This window comes from Podarcis liolepis (genome assembly GCF_965112155.1).
Source record: "Podarcis liolepis genome assembly, chromosome: 5".
NCBI lineage: Eukaryota > Metazoa > Chordata > Lepidosauria > Squamata > Lacertidae > Podarcis > Podarcis liolepis.
Genome location: NC_139556.1, coordinates 54,611,399 through 54,633,440, shown reverse-complemented (window position 1 = coordinate 54,633,440; position 22,042 = coordinate 54,611,399). Strand labels below are relative to the sequence as shown.

The 22,042-nt window shown below is 40.3% G+C and overlaps 1 protein-coding gene across 4 annotated transcripts in view; it reads left to right on the top strand.

Annotated features, from left to right (window-relative positions):
- Positions 1 to 66: 66 nt before the first annotated feature.
- The window catches only part of VTI1A (vesicle transport through interaction with t-SNAREs 1A), a 236,113-nt gene continuing 214,137 nt past the window's right edge, over positions 67 to 22,042 (top strand). For 2 of the 4 annotated variants that reach the window (XM_083505034.1, XM_083505032.1), the window contains exons 1-3: positions 70 to 377; positions 2,720 to 2,778; positions 9,027 to 9,137. In XM_083505034.1, the coding sequence (XP_083361160.1) occupies positions 284 to 377; positions 2,720 to 2,778; positions 9,027 to 9,137 (264 nt within the window). In that variant the 5' untranslated portion in view covers positions 70 to 283. Of the gene's footprint in view, positions 378 to 2,719; positions 2,779 to 9,026; positions 9,138 to 22,042 lie in introns of all 4 variants that reach the window. The other 2 variants (XM_083505033.1, XM_083505031.1) reach the window with 2 other exon arrangements.

Sequence of the window (22,042 nt, the reverse complement as noted above, 5' to 3'; positions counted from 1 at the left end):
GGTTGGAAACGGGCGAAGGTGGTCGGGCGGTCCAGCGGAACCTTGCCTCGCGGCCGGCGGCTCCGCGGGGGAATGTTGTTGATGGAGCGCAACCCGGAAGTCTAGCGCTGACAGGAGCAGCGGCGAGCGGCTGAGGCGAGTTTGGTTTCCTCGGCTGCCGGCGGTGGTGGAGAAGGAGGAGAACGACGAGGAGGAAGAAGGTCCCGTCAACTCGCCTCTGTTTCTCAAAGGGCCGTTTCGCTTGGGCTTTCCCCCCTCCAAACCAGACTTCTCCGCTGTCACGATGTCCTCCGATTTCGAGGGCTACGAGCAGGACTTCTCGGTTCTCACCGCGGAGATCACGAACCGCATCGGGAAGGTGCCCAAGTTGCTCGGAGGTGAGCGGTGGCGGCTGAGGAGGGTTCGCCTCCCGGCTGCGGCACCTCTTGGTCTCTCCTGCGCTGGCGACCCTGACTGCTTTCGGGTGTGAGGCCAAAAGAAGAGCCCCGTGGGATCAGGCCGGTGGCCCCTTTTAGTCCAGCAGCCTGTTTCCTCCATGTCTGTCTACGGGAAGCCCGCAAGCAGGACATCAGCAGAATAGCTCCCATCTCTCTGAGGCTGGGTGGGTGGGCTACTCCAGAGTCCGGACAAGCTGCCCCACTCTCTTTCTGTTGAGTCCTATCAGTGCCGGATTTATGTACTGTATAAGCTAAACAAGCTATAGCTTAGGGCCCTACTCTCTTGGCCCTCCTCAAAAAATTTCACTATTAATATACTTCTTCTTAATTGTATTTCAGTTCAACAATTACTTTGATAAAATACATATTTTGTTATGTGCAGATGGCTTTAGATATCTATCAGGTAATGGGGCCCTTTATATATCCAGCTGTCCTTGGTCAACAACAAATGGTCGCTGTTTTTTGTGTTGAGTGGTAATTTCCATAAATTCAACACTCAACACAAAAAACAGCGACCATTTGTTGTTGACCAAGGACAGCTGGATATATAAAGGGCCCCATTACCTTCAGTAGCTAGGGCCTCATCAAACCTAAATCTGGCCCTGGTCCTAGTTATTGATCCATTTTGCTGCTTTTTGTCAGTGTACGGTCCTTAAAATCAAGTTCTTTCTCAGATCTGTAGCCAGACCGGTTGTTGCTAGTTGAACGCACCATTACAGAAAACTGTATAATGCCCTATGTAGACCTGTTTTGAAGTAAGGCCTTCTGACTTCCAAGTAAGTGTGCAAAGAATTGCATCCCCAGAGCCTATTCAAACAAGTGCCTACCTGGATAGGGTGGCTAGTGCCAAGTGGAGGCCAGTGTTCTTGCGCCAGCATAAGCCACTGTCAGCAGCCATCCTATCTAGGTCAGCCTGTGCTACTTGATAGATGTGAAAGACCAAAGAATTAATCCCAAATAGCTGAAGACAAGTTGTGATGTGGGAGGGACATGTGAGTAATGAGATGAGAATAGTGGTGTGGTGGATAAGGGAGCATTGGAACTGCAGCTCTGGGACTTTTTCCAGAGGAGATGTGATGGCATCCTCTGCCAGAGCAGCTTTTAGGTTTGATTGTGACACATTAGCATGGAAAAAGTCATGCACTTTATTAGGCTCAGCATGATTGGAATCCTATACATGGTCTCCTGGGAGTAAGCTCCAGTGAACTTAGTGGTGCTGACTTCTGACTGCAAAGACTTAACCAGAGCTTTGACAAAAGATCTTCAGCTAGCTGAAATGCAACCATTAGATTTTAATTAGAAATGCAGACAATCTTGCAGAGAGATATTGCCATTTGCATTGCTAACATTGTGTGATAGAATAATAATAAATAAATAAATTTAAAAAAATAAAGCAAAAAACCTAAATTAATTTAATTTGGTTTGATTTGATTTGTAATAATTTGGAAAATTAATAAAAATAAATTGAAAAAAATAAATAAAGCAAAAAGGCTCTGTTGCTTCAACCAGGTTTATCCCAGGACGCTATGCCCAGGATTGCAGTCTGGCTGGTTGTATCAAATTAGGTATTATGCTATGTTCTACTGCTCTTTGGTATGCATATAATAATGGGTCAATATATTTGGACTCTCCTTGGGAATACTATGATGAACTCATGTACTTCAAAATGGACCACAACACTGCTGAATGAAAATAAACAATGTTGGGTTAAAGTAGACTTTCCCAACCTCCACCAGGCCTGCTGGATAAGCCCAAAGGCTGATCTAGTCCAAAATCCCATTCCCCCAGTGGCCAACCATATGCGTATGAGAAGACTGCAAGCAAGACCTGAGTGCAACATCACTCTCCCTACTTGTTTGATTACAAATTGCATCTGCCCTGCATATTGGCTGTGTATTCTGGAACTGATTGGAGTTGTAATCCAAAACATCTGGAAATCACAAGAATTTGGTTGTGTGGATTAAAGGCTTAAAAAAAACCCACAGTTGTGTAGTAGGGCCAGACTCTCGCCTTACAAAATACTCCAAAGATATGATCATTAACTCAAAATTCATGGTTAATAATAGAACAGAGTCCCAGAAAATAAACACCACACCTTTCTCCAGGCACACACAAACAAAAACTTGAGTACCACAAACGTACCCAAAACAGACACCCACCTTTCACACGAGTTAAGCTGCAAGAGTCTGTTGCTCTCCAAATGACAGAGGAAGATGAAATGAGTATAGAAGCTCACATTAACAGAACTGTTTTCACTGGTGCTCCCCCCCCCTTGCTTTCAGATGAGAAGAAGCAAATGGTTTCAAATGTGGAGAAGCAGCTGGAAGAAGCAAGAGAGTTGGTAAGTTCTCAGTTCTGCAGAAGTGCTGCCATATGAGAGTGGGAGCAGGGTACATTGGTGTGTAGAGGTCCTTGCTTTGGATATTCATTGCCTATTTCTCAGATAATGTCCATCTTTTATTAGAGGTGGGGAGTAGCTCATGGAACGTTCCAAATGTCAAGGTATGGGCAAGCAGACGAAAGACAATAGAAGTAGCTGCAGAAGACTTCAGAGGAGGCAAAATATCCAAGAAGCCTACTGGAAGAGGCAACAAGAAAATGAAAAGATCCTAAAATGAAAGAGTGTTGGAATATAGTTTTGGCAAACAGTTAATCTCATGCTGAGAGATGGGAGTGAACTCGAACTCTTTGTTGAGTTTGATGGCACCAGTGCAACTACTTTCTCAGCAGTTCACACCCTGAGTCATACAGGTGAGCAGTACAGCACGATTGGCTGGTTGCATCTGCTGGAAAACTAGCACTGACTATACAGCAGAACTTTGTATCTAGGGCGAAGAGGAACAATATAGGCATAATGATACAGGATTTCCCCATTATCCTGTTCTTAATTTTGAGGGGTTTGGGTAAGCCTAGATTGTCCCACAAATGTGGGAAAGGACTACAAACCTTAAAAATTCCTCCAGAGGGTGACCAAAAAACCCAGGGAAGGTGTTTAACATTGTGCAGGCTGTGTTAGAACAAGCAACTTGTCTGGATCTCGTCGTAGCTTGGCTAGAATGAGGAGTGGTTAAGAGATAATTGTAGGAAGAAAGCAATGATGGGTAGGTGATCGGCTGTGAATGCTCTTTTTGTGTGAACTGTGCATGTTTTGAGCATATTACAGTTGACAATGAACTACTGGCTCACAGATCTCTCCCTAGTCAAATCTGCTTCCTGACATAGACTTTGGAGCACACAGATCTAACTGGAAATCTGTGTGTCACTGACTTTACATCAAAACTCAGTAGCTATGTAAAAGCATGACTGTTCTTTTTGTTTTGTTTTTTTGGTACCTCCTGTTTGTGTTTCCATGTAATCGGGGGTCACACAATGTTTGTTTCTCTTGACATGCTTCGTTGCCTTGTCACTGACATCATACTGTGCCTCTATGCAAGATCCGGAACAATTCTCTGCTCCCCATCCCAGCTCCAACTTTGAAGCTGGAGCAGGTGCTGGGTTTTCTAATTTAATTGCTTTACATTAGAAAAGGTAGGAGGTGGTGGTCACTGGTTTGGCTGCAACCTTGAATCAGGGAGCAAAGCAGTACGTATATATGCCTGCTGCATTGTTGAGGTCATGGGCGTAGTAAATAACTAAACATAACTAACTGACCAGTTGCATTGGAGATAATTCAGTTCTGCCACCCCCTAACATAAAGCCTGCCAATAAATCCTGGCTATGCCCATGGTTGGGGTGCACAGAGGCTAGTCAAGGGTCTCAGCTACGTGGGTCAATGATAACGTTATAAGTGTGTTATAAAAATGTGACACCAGATGGTGCTGTAGAGCTGCAACCCAAAGTCAATGGTAATTCACATTGGGTTTTCATATTTTTTAAAATTATCTCTGTAGATCCAGCCTAGGAAGCTCCCACATCCCAGCTTTTTGACTCCGGAGTGAGTGCTGGCAGCTTCCTTTACCTTAGCATAGCTTATCTGTATGGGGCATGTGGCTGTGGAGTGGACAAACCATTGTCCTTCCCTTGCTTCATACCTCTGTAGCCCAAGGGCTTGTCACACTTGTCAAAGGGCATCAGCATACTTGCTATGGTGAGCAAAAGGGAGGAAGCCTAAGAGTAACCGAAGGAGTGGGATCTGTGCCTGTATGTATCGGAGTGGCCTTGTTTATACAAACATGCATGAAATGGTGGGTTCAGTTTGTGGGTATGAAAGAGAATGAATCTCCTCACTTTCTTCCCATACCTTCAGTTTTGTAGGGCTACTTCAGTTGCTGGCAGAAAGATGAATACAATAGAGTATAGCATCTGTTCCTTGGAGATACTCAGGGAATGGATTTGTGTGGTACTTGGGCTCTTATAAATAACATCTTCTGGGTCAGATTAGCTAATAACTTTTGAAAGTATACTAGCCTCTGTATGGAGGTTGCTACACATCCACTTGGCAGCGTAATATATGTGGGCTGCTTATCTTGTGGAGAGTCACCACAAAAATGCCATGTATTCTTGCACAGCACCCATGCTGCATGTTCTTGCTGGTGAATGAGATGCCACAGATAATGCAGATTCTCTTTTCAATAGCTTCTATGCAGGGATTGTAATATGTCAATTGGTCCTGGTTGCAGGCATCTCTGGTACCACTTTTACTTTTACCCATTTGGTATGCTATCACTTAGATACAGACAGACAGCTATAAATAGATAAAGGTAAAGAGACCCCTGACCATTAGGTCCAGTCGTGGCTGACTCTGGGGTTGCAGCGCTCATCTCGCTTTATTGGCCGAGGGAGCCGGCGTACAGCTTCCGGGTCATGTGGCCAGCATGACTAAGCCACTTCTGGCAAACCAGAGCAGCGCACGGAAACACCGTTTACCTTTCCGCCAGAGCGGTACCTATTTATCTACTTGCACTTTGATGTGCTTTCGAACTGCTAGGTTGGCAGGAGCAGGGACCAAGCAACGGGAGCTCACCCCGTCGAGGGGATTCGAACCGCCGACCTTCTGATCGGCAAGTCCTAGGCTCTGTGGTTTAACCCACAGTGTCACCCGCGTCCCTATAGATGGATAGATATAGTTTAAATTTATTGTGAATCACCCTGGACTTGTGAAATGAAGGGTAGCACATAAAATCAAACTAAAAAAACATAGTCCCATAAAACAGCATACTAAAATAGCAGATCAAACAATACTATATTACCGTCACCAGCGGGATTTAAAATGCCTACATGGATAAATAGGTTTTTGTCTGATATTTAACCCTAACCCTGGGCTTTTAGAAAAAGCTATAACCACTTATATATAGTTCCAAAAGGAATGTTTACTAACTTCCATCATGTTTTCTGCACAAGACTATTTTTTATCTGTCTAAGGATTTTCAGTCTACCTTTAGGGCAGTGGAGCTAATCAGATGAAAAAAAGGTGACTGGCAGTTTAAAAATATAATATATACAAGAATAAATAAACAACCGGAACCTGTTGAAAAGCCTGACAAATGAATCAAAAAGCCTTCAGTTGTTACTAGAGGGACATTGTGTCTAAACCAGGTTAGTCTCAATGTGGGGAGGAAATCTCATAACCAAGTAGAATGCTTATGCTGGAAAGCTGGACCATTACAAGTCATATATATCTGTTTCTTATCTGTATAGAGAAACAAGCTAAAACATCATCGTTAATGGTGTACAAGACCTGTCCAAACCTCCATAATGAACTGTACTTCAGGATATACTGTATCTCCCTTTACCTTTTCAGTCTCATTCAGAAGTGTATTTACTTGAAGTTTTCTGAGCATTCATTTTATCATTCCTTAAAGAGCTTCCCCTATTTCATGATTTACCTTTAATTTCAGAGGTATGTAGGGTGAAGCTTCAAAGGATGGTGAGAAATGCTGAAAGTCTGATTGCAACTGGGAAACTTATTTTTAAGAGCAATGAATGAACAGTAATCCAATAGCAGTCCAAATTGGATTTTGTACTATAGCTTAGATTCTGGTTCTCATATTTACTATATTTCATGTAGAAAAATAGGTCAAGACTAATTAAAGGAGAACTGATGTATCCTTCAGCTCTTGAGGTGTATAAGGGAATGTTTATCTATCACATTTTATGGATTGGTTAAAGCAATCCACATAAGGTACTCTGACCTTTGACAGATCATTTAATCTATGCTTTAGCTTCTTTGATCAACATGTAAGGATGACAAGGAAATTTCTTACCTCACATAAGTGATAAAGGTAAATTATTAATTACAAAAGGCATTGATAACTAAATAACCATAGGACAATCTCTCCTTCACCATAGCTCTTTAAGAAAGAAAGAAAAAAGCTCCTGTTCATTTTTTTTAAAGGACACTGTCTCTTTGTGGTAACCAATCACTCAGTCTACTTCTTTCTGCAAAATAGTTCTCTGTCTTTTTTAATGTTGGAATGAGTAGAAGTTGAGCTAACAGCTCATTATTTTCCTCCTTGTGTCATAATACGAACAAAATTGGCTGACTTTTCTCTAAGATTAAAAAGAATATCCTGTTTTAACATTTCCATCCTAATGATGATCTTCATTTAATGTACTTCATTTTTTGTTCATACTTTTGTTTTCCGATCTTGTTGCTAACACTTTTAGACAGGTGCTTAAAGCAATTATTGACTTCCAGCAATTACTTAACATGTTGGTGATTAATGTCAAGGCTTGCATATAAAAATCAATTTTAACAAAACTGGCTAAGGAATACAACTCATTAAAAGGTCTCTCTGAACAGGTTGAAGTAAAAATCAAGCTTGAAACATTGCCACCCAAAGCATGCAGTTTTTACATAGCAGTCCTATGGTGGGATTGGATTTAGGCAATCTAACTCTGCTCATATCAGGTTGCTGATCATTTGTTTCTTCAAAGTTAAACTAGCTAATCATTTTAATTGCTTCAATTCATTTGTTCTTCTTGGACAGATTCATGATTCTAGTCATTGTCAGGAGCTACACATATGTATATATTGCCACTCTGGGATACTTTGGAAGGAGGAGTGGGATATAAATTTTAATAATAATAATAATAGTAATAATAATAATAATAATAATAATGGTTTATTTTATTGTCTATGCCTTCCCCAGATCTGCTAACATTTTACAAGGAATTTGTGGAAAGGGCATCTCTGTGCACAAATTGCCAGATGTGGGTTAATGGGTCCAGTGAATATGTAAATGAGACAGATATCAGTTTTGTAAACTGATATAGAAGTACTTTACTTGCTTATACTATCAGGATCTTACTTTCTGTATCTTACTATCTGCACAAAGGAGGAACATACAGTGTTTCCACCTCAATCCCTTATTTTTAGGTTGTTCAGCTATCAGTAAATTAGTAAACTCTGCACATTGTTCAACTGAAACAAAGAACGTGATATTTTTATATGATGCCTTATCCTTAGAGGAAAGAGACGATTTCCACTGTCTTTGATCTTTCCAAGGATTTTGTTGTTCCTAGCTTACTGCAACCTGTGTTTTTTCACCTTGGGGAAAGATGTATAAAAGACGTTTGTGTGAAGGTGCCTTATATTGAGTCACCCGCATGAGCCACCTAACCTGGAACTGTTTATGTCCACCCCCAAAAGCTCGCCAGAATCTCTAGAAGAAGCTTATTCATCCCTGTTATCAAGGAGCTTTTGTTTGTAAAGCATACACATAAGTACATCCTCCCCGAACTTCTTCCACTGCCACAACTTTTCTGTGTATTGAAACTCATAACTGAGAACAGTATCACCTGAAATAACACAGTAAAGGAGTGTAGTTAACCGCATATTTTTTCTCATCCTTTCCCCATTTCTTTTATTTTCACAGGTATTTTTAGAACTGCCAGAGAGCAGTTTTTGCAAAACTGCTGTGCAGTTAAACCGCTAAAAGAATGGGACAGGGAGAAGAAATTTAGAGAAAGCAGTGTGAATACGAAGCTCAGGAACAACAGTTAAATGGAGGGCTCTGAAGCAAAGGAAAAATTATGTGCAAGTGGCTATTTCACAGGATCACTTGTTTGAGAGTAACAGCTCAAGCATGTGTTCTCCAAAGTCATAGCCCAAAGGAGTTCAGTGACATTATTAATATTATTATATTTATTTATACCCTGCCTTCTCCCCTGACAGGACTCAAGGTAGCTTACATATAAATATGAGAACCTCTAAAAGCATTGAAAAAGGGTCATTAAAAAGCTATGAAACATCAATAGAAATAAAACTAGATACATATCTAAAAGCTATTAAAGCCATACCAATAATTACTATAAAAATAGCATGGCAGCAGCCCTTTCATTAAAAGCTGTCAGTCCACATAAGCTTGTTGGAACAAACAAGTCTTCAGCTGCCAGCGGAAGGACAAGAAGGAGCCAGTCTAGCTTCTCTGGGGAGGGACTTCCAAAGTCTGGGAGTAGCCACCTAGAAGGCCCTCAGTGCAGGGAGAAAAGTTGTTGTCAGGTTATCGCTAAATGGGAAAGCTGTCCCACTTCCCTCCTGTCAATGATGTAGTACAGTAACCCTGATGTAGTGCATGACCCTTCCTGACTTAATTCAACTTGTCTTTTCTCTCATACACCCTTCCCCTTCTTGTTTTTAAATATTAGCTGGAACAAATGGAGCTTGAAGTTCGAGAAATCCCTCCACAGAGCCGAGGCATGTACAGCAGTAGAATGAGGAGCTACAAGCAAGAAATGGAAAAACTTGAAGCAGATTTTGTGAGTTTATTCACGTACGGTGTTTTGTGAGCGGACACACATTGCACCTGCCGCAAACAAGCCTTATCTTCAGTTAGCATTCAGCTGCTGTAGTGCTGAGGTTGGGGACCTTTATTTAGCCAAAGAGCTACATTCTGCTGTGGGTAACCTTCTGTAGGCTGTATGCTAGGCTTGGGCAGGAACAGATACAAAAATGGGCTGAGCAAAAGATGTGATTCTTATATAGGTTACATTCCAGCCTTGCCAGTGTCAGAAGTTTCTATACTTACTCTCTCTCTCTCTCTCTCTCTCTCTCTCTCTTTCTCTCTTTCTCTCTTTCTCTCTTTCTCTCTTTCTCTCTTTCTCTCTTTCTCTCTTTCTCTCTCTCCATCATGGCCATTCTGGACCTGGAGAGCCTTTCTTAGGCAGTATTCACCATGTTTTAATCTTCTGTCATTCATTCCACTATATGAATGACAGAAGGCACAGATACATCTCCCCAGTGCATTCCCCCCCCCTAAAAATGTTTAGGGGTACTCTCATTTTGACTCAAGAAAATCACCATTTTATAGTTCAAATCAGGAAAAATAAAAACAGCAAATGGACAAAAGTACAAACATTCACAAAATGTTTAGGGGTATGTGTACGCCTACGTCCCACCAGAAAAAAATGCACTGCATCTCCCAACAGTTAGCTCTACAATGATGATCTGTTTTCTTCATTTTGGCTAATACATTGTTCCTGTACTCCAGGCAAGAGGTATTAAAGGAGGTGTGATTTAGTATGTATTTTGGTTTGTCTTGCCTTTTCTTACACAGTGATAACATATTGACAGAAGCAAAACTGGACTTCACAATAGCCATATGTCACAATGTGGCTTCAATTCAAGCTACAGGTTCTCCCTTACTTGTTCTCGAGATCTGCCCATGTATTCCAAGAGGTAATGAGCTGCCCCGAGAGACAGGTAATAATAAATCAAGTTGTTAACGTGCCAGAGTTATTATTAGGGGAGTCACACAGATTATTTGGAGTTTCCACCATTCTAGAATAGTTGTGTAGGAGAAGCAGCTCTATTAGTTCCTGTTGCAAAATAATGGACTATTTAAGGTACAACATCTGAAGTTCCCCGTAAAAGGCTAAGATGCCACTTCTGTGTGGATGAGTAAAACAGAGTTTATAAGTGCTCCCTTTGAGCAGTCATAAAATAGCTATTTTAGTAGTTGCATTGATCCCACAGAATAAAAAGCACAAAGCACATAAGAAAATACTCCGTACTTAATTGTACTAGTTTTTAAAAGATAGCATGTACATACTGAAAAAAAATAAGACAAAAATCAAAGAACAAAACTTGTTTTGTGTTTTGCCTGACTTATATAGTCTGCTGAAATGCAAGAAGGAAGCTGCAGGTAACAAGATAGAAAATCTTAGAGCTGTTTTCACTGATTGCAGTTTAGAAAGCCCTATGGAGTTTATTGTTGGTCAGGTTTTTTTATCTACCGAGGCTCAAAAAATACAAATGCTTGTTTTTAAATTGTATCTTGTTGAGTGTTGTGCAGTTAGTGCTATCTTGTGGCCAAATGTGGAGTTGCAATTTGCAGAAAAGTCTTCCAAGTGTACTGTATTGTTTTAAAGGGAAATTGACAGACTGAAACAAGTTAATAGCAGTTTTTGTTAACTTGCCTGCTTTTTGAGAAACCAGTTATTCCTATTTCAGTATTGCAGGTGTATAAATGAGCATCCTCTTCTAATAATGCTGTGGAGAAAACATTACCGTTTTGCCATTTGAAAACCAATGTATTTTTCATATTATAAAGCATTTGTATGGGTAGAACTGGATATAACTTAATTGTATTACTATTTGTTCCATAATGAAAACTATAGACAATACAATTTTCTCCCTTGAGGACATTGCCTAGTAAAAACATCAGGTTCCAGGTGGTACAGGGGATATAGTCTCATATTTTAACAGAAACATAGCAGATTATTCTCTGCACAAAACTGGGTACGATTAAGGGATATAGATTTCTGTGAATTCTGATGCAAATTAAACAGATCTGTGCTTCTTGCCTATTGTGTGGAATGGAACATAGTTCTTTTTTCAGATTCCACACTTTTGTTCCACAGGGTTCTGTCTTGCCCTCCCCCTTGCTATTTGACATCTATTTAACAACTACATGAAGCCACTAGGAGCTGTCATCAGTAGATTTGGAGCGAGGTATCATCAATATGCAGATGAAACCTAGCTCTAGCTCTCTGTTGGTTCAGCAGTAGTAGTAAAGGTTTTCGAGCACGGTTTAGAGGCTGTGATGGGCTGGATGTGGACCAATAAATTGCAGCTGAATTGTGAAAAGAGAGAGGTGTCCTGAGTTCACAAGTCCAGGAGGTGTGGAGATGGCATGTTCTAGACATGGTTACACTCTCCTGGAAGGAACACGTCCATAGCTTGGGGCTACTGGATTCATCACTGTCAGTGGAGGCTCAGATTACTTTAGGAATGCCTTTCCCCAGCTCTCGTTGGTTTGTCAGCAATGGCTCCTTTTGAACATAAATGGCAATGGTGATGATGGTAATGATAATACTCCTGCTGTGCTAACATACAGACTGGATTACTGTGCTGTGCTGTACATGGAGCTGCCCTTGAAAACAACTGACATTTCAGTTGGTCCAAAGTGCAGCAGCCAGATTACTGGCTGAGGTTCCATTTTAAAACAGCTGTATTGGTTGCTAGTTCATTTCCAACTTAGGCCCCAAATATATGAAAGACTCCCTACACACACTCTCAGTTCAGCAGAGAGGACCCTTTTGGTAGTTATACCACCCTCGGAAAATTGGGTGGGCAGTCTGGCAGAGGATGTTCTCTGCGGCAGCTTGAAAGTTGTGGAACTCCCTTCCCAGAGCAATGTGTCTGGTAGCGTCACTAGACAGTTTTCGTTGAATACTGAAGATTCTTCTCTTTATTCTTATTTTTGATACCTTAGGCGAATATTTTTAGGACCCATCTTATTTTTGTGATTGTAATTTGTTTTAAACTGTTTTTAACATTCTGTTTTAAGCTGTTGTGACCCGCATTGGGACTTTAGGATGAAGGGCAGGTAACAAATCAACTTAACTGCAGGTTAATATGGAAATGGGATGGAATGAAAACATGTGAAATTGACATGGGTCAGGAACAGAGTAATATATCCACCCCTATCCACAACATAGTTCATAGCTTTTCATACAGAAGGTCCCAGGTTCAGTCCTCAGTATATCCAGGTAGGCCTAAAAATGTCCCCCATCTGAGAGACATCACCAGTGCATATTGAGACATTTGGCCTTGTTGTAAAAAGCAGCTGGTGTTTGTGTACATACCTCTTTTCACATACTGATTTGCCTCTATAGTCTCTAGGTGAAGCTGGAACCCAAGGGGTTATGCTTTCATGCAGGCCCACCCACGTGCCTAGAGATTTCCCCCTTTCTTTTTCCAAGCACTCCAGAAGAAAAGGAGTATTCCAGGGGAGAGTGACTATACAACAGGCACAGGGAATCTCTGGCTCTCTAGATTTTATTGGGCTGCAACTCCCATCAGCAGCAGCCAGCAGAGCAAATTCAAGGGTGATGGAAACTGCAGTCCAGCAAGCATCTGCAAAAGCATAGGTTCTCCAGAAGTGAGAGTCATTCATTTTCTTGGCATGCTGCTATCCCACAAAACAAATCATGCCCAAAGCGGCTTACAACAAAGAAAACAGGGATACTTTTCAAACAACCACAAAAACAATTCATAATTTACACAGCAAATGAATAACATAGTAACAACTTCGTAATAACATAGGGAAATGATAGCAAATATAGTAACATTTTTTAAAACCACATTTCAACACTGTAACAGGATTACTTAAACAACATCCAGTAGCAAAAATAACCAGGGAGCTTCACATTTTCCCCTTAGTCCTAGAAACATGTTGCTCGGTGTCCCTCTCCTGCAGCCACTTGCAACTCTTCCAAGAGTAGGTTGTGGGGTAGCTGGAAACACCCTCCATGATGTTACTGCTAGAAGGGTCTTTCAAAATAGCCAAACACCTAGGGTGGCATTGAACTAGTTTTACTCAGAGTAGACTCATAGAAATTGATGCACTGAACTTAGTCATGTTCGTTACAGTGGTACCTCGGGTTACAGACGCTTCAGGTTATAGACTCTGCTAACCCAGAAATAGTACTTCGGGTTTGCTTCAGGATGAGAACAGAAATCGTGTGACGGCAGCGCGGCGGCAGCGGGAGGCCCCATTAGCTAAAGTGGTGCATCAGGTTAAGAACAGTTTCAGGTTAAGAATGGACCTCCAGAACAAATTAAGTTCTTAATCCGAGATACCACTGTATTTAATTGGGCAACTCTGAGTAAATTTGTTGAATGCCACCCTATTATTTTTTTTACCCCCCCAAAACCTGCCTGCTTCTTTTAAGAGTATATTAACAATATACAAATCTACCGTGTAATTAGATATTATATTTATATAATGCATTTACATGTTTGCACATTGTGCATTATATGTAGCATGCACTTGGTGCCAGAAGCCCTGCCTGCCATTATGTCACGGAAAGCAATAATAAACTTATTGCAGGTGTATAACAATTTGCAACTTAAAAGGGCTGTGTTTGTCTATAAAAAGTGTACTGTCACTCTAGAGAGTACTTCTCACAACCTGTGAATAAATAATGATTTGTAGTTTTTAGGAGAAACTAAGCATTATAAGACAGCTGGCTGAAACTCAGTAGTATCCCAAGTTCCTGGCCAGCTCATTCCTTCTTCAATTGAGAAGGGCATATTAAATTTTCTTCTGTGGCTTGCATACATGACAGAATTATATCTTTATTAAACTTACCAGGGATGAAGTGATATCGTTGAAGGAAGTGTGAAAGACAATTTAACAATTTAAATTTATAATTAACCTCCATGGCTATGGATGACTTAATTGAGATTCCTTAGGGAACATATCAAGTTAAGCTCACTTTATTTTTTCCCTCCTGAGCCTTTAGGGTTCTGCTTGCAGAATCTTGTTCTATCCATGGCTAGTGAGCTGCATCAAGAAGGATTTTGAGAAGGGGTTGGAACAGCAAGTTAAAAGAGAAGGGCGGATAGGTTGATTAAGTAATAGCATTCCTCTCTCATTAATTTAGGCCACTGTCACTCTTATTTAGATGTATTTAATAAGCAGCTTAGTAAATTGAAGGTTTCAATAACACAATCTGGTGTTTCAGTGCTATTAAAAATTCAGAGGTGGCAAATGATGACAGACTTCCCCTTCCTATGTTGTTCCTCTACTGGTTCCTTTACCTTTTTTGTTCATTTGTGTGGAGTCCCATTCGCTTTAACAGATGATGAGTAGGAGCAAAAGGCAATAGTGAAAAAACAGGGTGGGGTGAGAAATCTATTTCCCACTGGTTTGGAAATTTTATAAAATTCCAAATCCCTTGGTTGTGATAGGGCAATTATAAGGGCACTTTACTAGCATAGAAGTTTTTTCTTTGGATTATTATGCTATCTGAGAAGGGATAGGTTAAAGATATAAGGTTCTTTCATGGACTGTATCTTGGTAATTCTATCATCTATGGATAGGGATGAAGAAGGATTGCATTCAGTTCTCATTTTTAATTGAACTGACCTAATTTGTAACTCCCGGACTAATACATGCATTGAAACATCATTATCTTTCAGATGTCACATATGTCTGAATTTTATAGTAGTTTTTGGCTCAAAAATATTCCAAAATGCATTAAATAAATATGTTTAGAAATGCGGACATTGAAATAAAATATGAGTTTTATTTCATATTTTAGTAGAAACATTTGTATGGTTTTTTAAAAAGACAGATAGGAGGCAATGGAACAGACTTCTGATCACACCTGAAATTGACACAGAAAGAAACCAATATCTTCATTTCTATCTGTGAGATACAAACTACAGTAGATACTGTTTTAGCTTAATACATGCACGGAACACATTTTCTTATCTCTAAAGATGCTCTCGCCCTAGTGCTGGATTGATTACTATTGTAATTTATTCATAATTGTTGCTTGTCTATTTGAAGCTACAAGGAATCAAAATAAACAAAGAACCTTACTCGAGCAAAAATCCAGTGCTCCAAGGATGTAAGTTAGGGATACCAAACTATGACCCATATCTCAGAAGTGGGGCACTCCCAGCCCACAAACCAGATTTGGCCCCCCAGGTCTTTCTATTTGTTCAGTCAAACTGCTGTCCAAAAACCATGCCCACCTGCCCCACACCTAATATATGTGGGGCAGGTACATATACAGCAGCTGTTCTCTGCAGAAAGCAGGATTTAACATTTTCTGTAGAAAGTAGGTGAACCCCCCCGCATCTGGCTTAGTGATTCACTGTCTTGCTCCACCTCTGCAGACCAATGTTGATAGGTGGGATCACCCACTTGTCAATCAGCTGACAATATTATGAGCTCTGATGACTGACAAGTGGATGGTCCTATCCCACCTGCCAAGTTGGCTTGTGAAGTGAAGGAAAGATACAGATCTGGGCATCTGGGTCAATTCCCCATCCCTGCCACAACTCATATATTGTTCCTGGACAGTTAAAAAGTAGAAAACAAAAGACCTGAGGCTAAACAAAGATGAACGTTTTGTATTTCAGCAATATTTGTGTGTGTGTGTATCCATAGTTTGTATCTATAGTGAGCATATTTTTGCTCTCTTCTCATATTGTTTTCTTTGCACCATAAACTGCATCCTTCCTGTCTCCCTTCATTTCTAATCCTTTGCCCAGCTTCCTTCCATGTGATATTTGGACATAGTCTGATGTTTTTCTTCAATATTTTCTTTGGGGGGGGTCCTGTCTTTCACCAGAAAAAAATAATATTTGTAATAAAATGCATGGTGGTTCAACCCAACAACTCATGCCACATGCTGAGGGGAAGCTTACCCATTCCCTTTCTTTCTCTTCCTCTGCCCCCACCCACCTTTCCTGTCTTCAGGTTTGCAAGCATTCTACCAGGAAAACTCTTTTTTGACACTGCCCTTTGAGACACAGATGAACACTTGATAAAAGTTTCTTTGGCTCCATTCTGTACATTCCCAGTTGATGATACAAAGGCTCCGTGGCAGAATGGAATATTGTTTCTGAACTTATCTGTGTAACATACTCAAAAGAACAGAGGCCACAAAGAATTCTGTTGGATCTGCCTCTATAGAAATTAATCAGATTCGCAAGGCTGGGACTGTTTTGAGAACCAAAGCCAAAAAAAAATCTAGCTAGCTCACCTAAAAATGTACCTAGCTCTGTGGTCTTCCTGTCTAGTGTTGAAATACAAGTCTGTGTATTTGGAAGTTAATTGCCAGTCATTACAGGGTGCCTAGAGAGAGGAAAACCTGTCTTATTCTTTTATGGTTCCTGGTAACTGGTCTCTTTCTTCGCTTTTTGTCCCCTCTTTCTCCAGTGACCATGATTCAAAGGTGAATTCATTAAAAGGGGAGATAGAACAAGAAAACTCTTAAAAGCAAAGATGCTGGAAATAATTATTGAGCATTTTCAGACCAATTCATCTTGCTTTCCTTTAATATCAGCACTAGATGGCACTGTTTGTTTGCAAAGAAAGTTAGGTTTGTGGATTTTGTGGGTGTTGTTTTTTTTTTTAGCTTTGGTAGTAACTGAAATTACTGTTTCATGAATAAAATATTTCTGGTGGGATTTGCATTTCTATATTGGCTGAAGACACTGTGTTGAATGTTTTATTAACCAGCCCAGTGCAACTGTCAGCCTATTAAAGAGATCCAATGGACCCTGTTTAGCTAAATAAATCCAATTCGTCAAATTGTGTTCCTGGCTGTTTATTTTCCATTCTTTTGATGTACAGTTTATTTTAAGTTAGATCCACATAGGTTTAAAAATTAATGGGGAAAATAGAATTTAGTGTTTGGAACATGAAAAGACTAATTGCCATGGTCAAAAATAGTGTTTCTTTTAAGGTGAAGTTGTGTGCAGGAAATGGACTTCTGTACTGGGGGCTGATAAAGTGTCCTATGACAAATTATTTTGGAAAAGGAACAGATAAACTGTTTTCAACCACCTTCAATACATCTTACAGTATTGTTTAAGAAACAGCTATATATTCACAGCTAAAAAATGTTGCAAAACCTTTTGTTAAAGAAATCCCCCATTATACTTTTTATTGTAATTGCATGGTGTACTTATTATTAAAGTGTAATCTGAGTCAGCTCTTTGAGCTGATGAATCAATTGGTCTTGTACCATAAAGCTCAGCAGCTGGGATATTTTTATGTTGAATCTTAAGTAATTTATTTTGTGTGTGAGTGAAGTTTTACTCCCCCCCCTCGTGCCAAACTTTTTTGGGGGGTGGGGGGGGGCTGACATTGCCATTGTTTGCCCAGTGTACTGTTGCTTTGGTGCCAACTTGGAACATACCCTTTTTGTTGGGTGCTATAGTGTTAGGGTGTTAAATCTAGCCAATCAGTTTGGTGTAATGGCATCACATAGGACAAATGAAGTTGTCCTATTGCTGACACTTTGAAGAGGTAGTGGAAAAGAGGAAAGACATTCTCTCCAGCTCGATAACTGGATCAACACTCTCTGTTTCTGCCCTGCACTGGTTTTGTTGCCCTCTAGTAGGTATCTGAAGAAATGTGCATGCACATGAAAGCTCACACCAATAACAAACTTAGTTGGTCTCTAAGGTGCTACTGGAAGGAATTTTTTTTCTTTTGCTCTAACAGTATGGTTAGACTGTCCCACCAATCAGACTCTAGTTGCATTTTGTACATGCAGAACATGGGGTGCAGATATGTATTTACATTGCATCCTATTGAAAATTAAGTTCTGGTGGTCAGCATCCACATTTGGAGATGCAGTCTGGGAAGAGGTATTTTGCAGGGTAGGAGACAGCCAAAACTGTTCCCAAAATGCTTTGCTTCCATTTTTGTCCAGCACTAGTTTTAACTAATTCTTAAAAGGTAAAGGTAAAGGGACCCCTGACCATTAGGTCTAGTCGTGGACAACTCTGGGGTTGAGGCACTCATCTCACTTTATTGGCCAAGGGAGCTGGCGTACAGCTTCCGGGTCATGTAGCCAGCATGACTAAGCCGCTTCTGGCGAACCAGAGCAGCGCACGGAAACGCCGTTTACCTTCCTGCCGGAGCGGTACCTATTTATCTACTTGCACTTCGTGATTTTAAACTGCTAGGTTGGCAGGAGCAGGGACCGAGCATCGGGAGCTCACCCCGTTGCGGGGATTCAAACCGCTGACCTTCTGATCAGCAAGTCCTAGGCTCTGTGGTTTAACCCACAGCGCCACGCATCCTAACTAATTCTTACATTAAGCTTAAAGAAGAGATTCTTCCCTGCTTGGTTAACTCTGATATTTTGTCCCAACTATTTTCCCTGTACTGTCTGATAAGGATTTACCTGTTTATCCAGATGGATTAAGAAAATCCAGTTGGTCCTGCCTTTGGCATTGTAGAACTATTTAATTCTCTTCTCTTTTTGCATATTATCATTTATTACTGCATCCTGTAGTTTGTAGCCTGGTTCCTTTATTGGAACTCCTTATTTTGCTGGAATACTACTTGAGTGTGCATGACTTCAGTGTTACTCTTGAAAGTATAGAGAGAGAGGAATCAGCAAAATAGGTTTGCTTGTCTATTACAATGTACCTTATAGCGAATTATCTCAGGTTGGGATATACATGTCATTGGAACAGCAATTCCTCAGTTGTCAAACGTAATCCATTCTTCGGCTTCTGAAACGTTTGACAATTGAGGTGTGGCTTCCGATTGGCTGCACTCAAGTGGAAGCTGCGTTGGACGTTCGACTTCCAAAAACCGTTCAGAAATCAGAGCATTTACTTGTGGGTTTTTGGCATTCAGGAGCCAAAATGTTCGAAAATGGAGCCATTCAGGAACCGAGGTTTGACTGTAGCAGATATCCCCTCCCAAAGTCTTCTCTAGGAAACCCAAAACGTAGGCCAAAGTAGAAATGTCAAATTGAGATATGATAGTAGATGTGTGAATTGAAGAATATGGGATTTTAGATGTATACTCACCCATGATGAATATTGGTCAAAATAAATGCCTCACTTGTTAACTGTTTTTACACAAGAATGTTGCATGCCTTTCCATTTTTGTTTTAAAGGGCCTTTGTTATTCATTGACCATTATTCTTTACTCTGTTAACTAAAGTATTGGCTGCATGTATATATAGCCACATAAAGGAAAGAAAACCTGCAATGTGTCTATTGACAAATAAGAGCCGATAAATCCAATTTCACTCAGGAAGCTGCAAAACATTTTAATAACTTTTTGACATTTTCCTGTAGTCCTTATTTACCTTATCAATAGTTGTGGTGACATCTGATTGTCAACTTTTTATATTAAACCAAACTAATAAATTATACATGTTGTGTTTATACATGATGAAAGCTGACGTTTTGGAGAGGTGCTAAAATATACTGACAGGTCTTGTTCATAAGCTCCTTTGGTATAAATATGTAGATGACATCTTTAGATATTGTTTGTACATAGGCTGATAGGCAGGAAGCACTGACATCGTAACAAATGCAAATGTCAACCCCACAACTTAACCTTTCTGTGTTGGAAGAGATGTTAGTTTTAAGTTACATGTTTTTTTTAAAAAAACTTTTCAAAGTTTTTTTTAAAAAACATCTGTTATCACTCCTTTTTTCATGTGCGCTGAAAATAATGCAGAAACAAGACAGATTTGCACTTAAGAGCATCTCTCTAGTGCTTCTACTCAAATGATTCTATCCACCCAAATGTAGTTTCCCCCACCTCCTTATAATTCTTTTTATTTCTTATCTGAGAAATCTTCTTTTGCTTGACTCAATGAATGTGCAGTTCCTGGGAAAGTATGCTCATGGGTTGCATAAAACCAGGGTTGCCTTTTTAAAAATGCATGCAGTGTCCTACATTAAAATCACTGGTAATGCTAGGCATGTTTCCTTGACCAAGTAATAACTGTTTGTTTACACTAAATGTAAACAGTGATTTAGACCTACTGTTGGTGAACCCACTAACACAATACGATGTCTGTAATTTTAACAGCTGCATGAAAACAAGCTGATCTTTTTTAATGCATATTTTTTGTAGCTGGTTTGATTCTTCATTTCATTGCTATGTTTGACACGTATCCACATCTGTGACTTTGGCTGTGTTAGAGCAGTAGTATAGTGGTACCTTGGTTTAAAAACAGCTTAGTTTATGAACAACTTGGATTAAGAACCCTGCAAACCCGGAAGTAGGTGTTTTGGTTTGTGAACTTTGCCTTGGAATAAGAACATGCTCTGCTTCCTGTTGACTGTAAATTGAGTCCCCCACCACTATGGGAAAGCATGCTTTGGTTTAAGAATGCTTTGGTTTAAGAACAGACTTCCGGAACGGATTAGGTTCATAAACCAAGGTACCACTGTATCTCCTCTGAGTAAGTTGAGATATGAATGAATCTTGTACACCATCACATAGCTGCTTGGCTTCTGCCTTCACACGAGTCAGGAAACAAGCCAGGAGATTGCCAGCCAGCTACGGCCTACTATTACATCTGAACCAGGAAAGTAGGATTAATGGCTTCCAAACAAGTCAGAATATTAAGTGAAGCTTAAACCATAGCTTCATAGCTTGGCTTAGTTGAATGCCATTAACTATTGTTGGTTCTGATTGTGGGCCACTTTGCCTTCAGCGACTTTAAACATTTTGGACCTTGGGTTCAAAATGGAACTTTGCTTCAGAAAATTGAATGCTATCTCCCTATGGAATGCAATGAGGAAATCAAACAGCTGTAACATTTTTGACAGAACTAGATGCGAAAGTTATAGTAGTGCCTTCTGAGAAAGTCATCCTGCCAAATTTCACATAGATGGTACAAGTGGTTTTGAGCAAGAGCAAATTTGTTGTTGTTGTTGTTGTTTTAAAAATGGATTTGTTTCCTTCCTGTTATTTTGTCAACATTATGGAATCATAGAATTGTAGAGTTGGAAGGGACCGTAGGTATCATCTAGTCCAGTCCTTGGTAAGTTCACTGTACAATTTTGGATCGAAAGGTCGAGGGGTTTTAGTCACAAATGAAAAACAATTTAAGCTGTTGCTATTTATGCTGTTTGCTTGGCACCAAAGTCCCAGAAGCAGCTTCACTGTGATGGAGTGGATAGATGAAACTACTAGAAAATAGTATGTGAAAGTGTACACTATGGTAATATAGCAGAAGGGAGCCTCTAAAGTTTGACTTTGTGTGTGTGTGTTTTAAGGGATCCCCTTCCTTGTCCCTTCAACACTGAAAAAAATCAGAGCTTATCATTGTGGCTTTGTGAGAGCACCTATTGAACAGGCACCTATTGAACTGAAAGCAATGGGTAGAAGGATACCCCAATCTCAGGCCGTGCTCAAAAGCCCTCCGAGCTTCTCTTACAGGCACGTGATCACAAATTGCACTGAAAATGCTGGAACTGTTTCTGGAACAGTTTCAGCATTCCACCCCGAAGTTATATAATAGTAAGTAAAAAGGAGAGCCCTGGAAAGGTCCTCAGCTGATTGGAAGATAAAGCTGTCAGTTACAAAACTGCATCCCTTCTTCTCTCCCTTTCTCTCCCCTCTGCCTGGTGTTTCCCTTTTATGAAGGGTTTGAGGTAAAATTGATTAGTTTTCAGTGTCTGCGCCTGAGACACTCTGCTTTGTGCACAGCCTGATTAGCTTTCAGCCACTTAGAATCATAGAATTGTAGAGTTGGAAGAGACCCAGGGGGTCATCTAGTCCAACCCCTTGCAATTCAGGAATCTCAACACATGGTTCCCCCATCCAATTTGAAACCGGAACTGCTTAGCTTTGCATATGTGCTGGCAGTTTTATTGCTGCACCACTAGATGAAAAAGCAGTAGAAGGCCAGTTTCACTTTGGTCA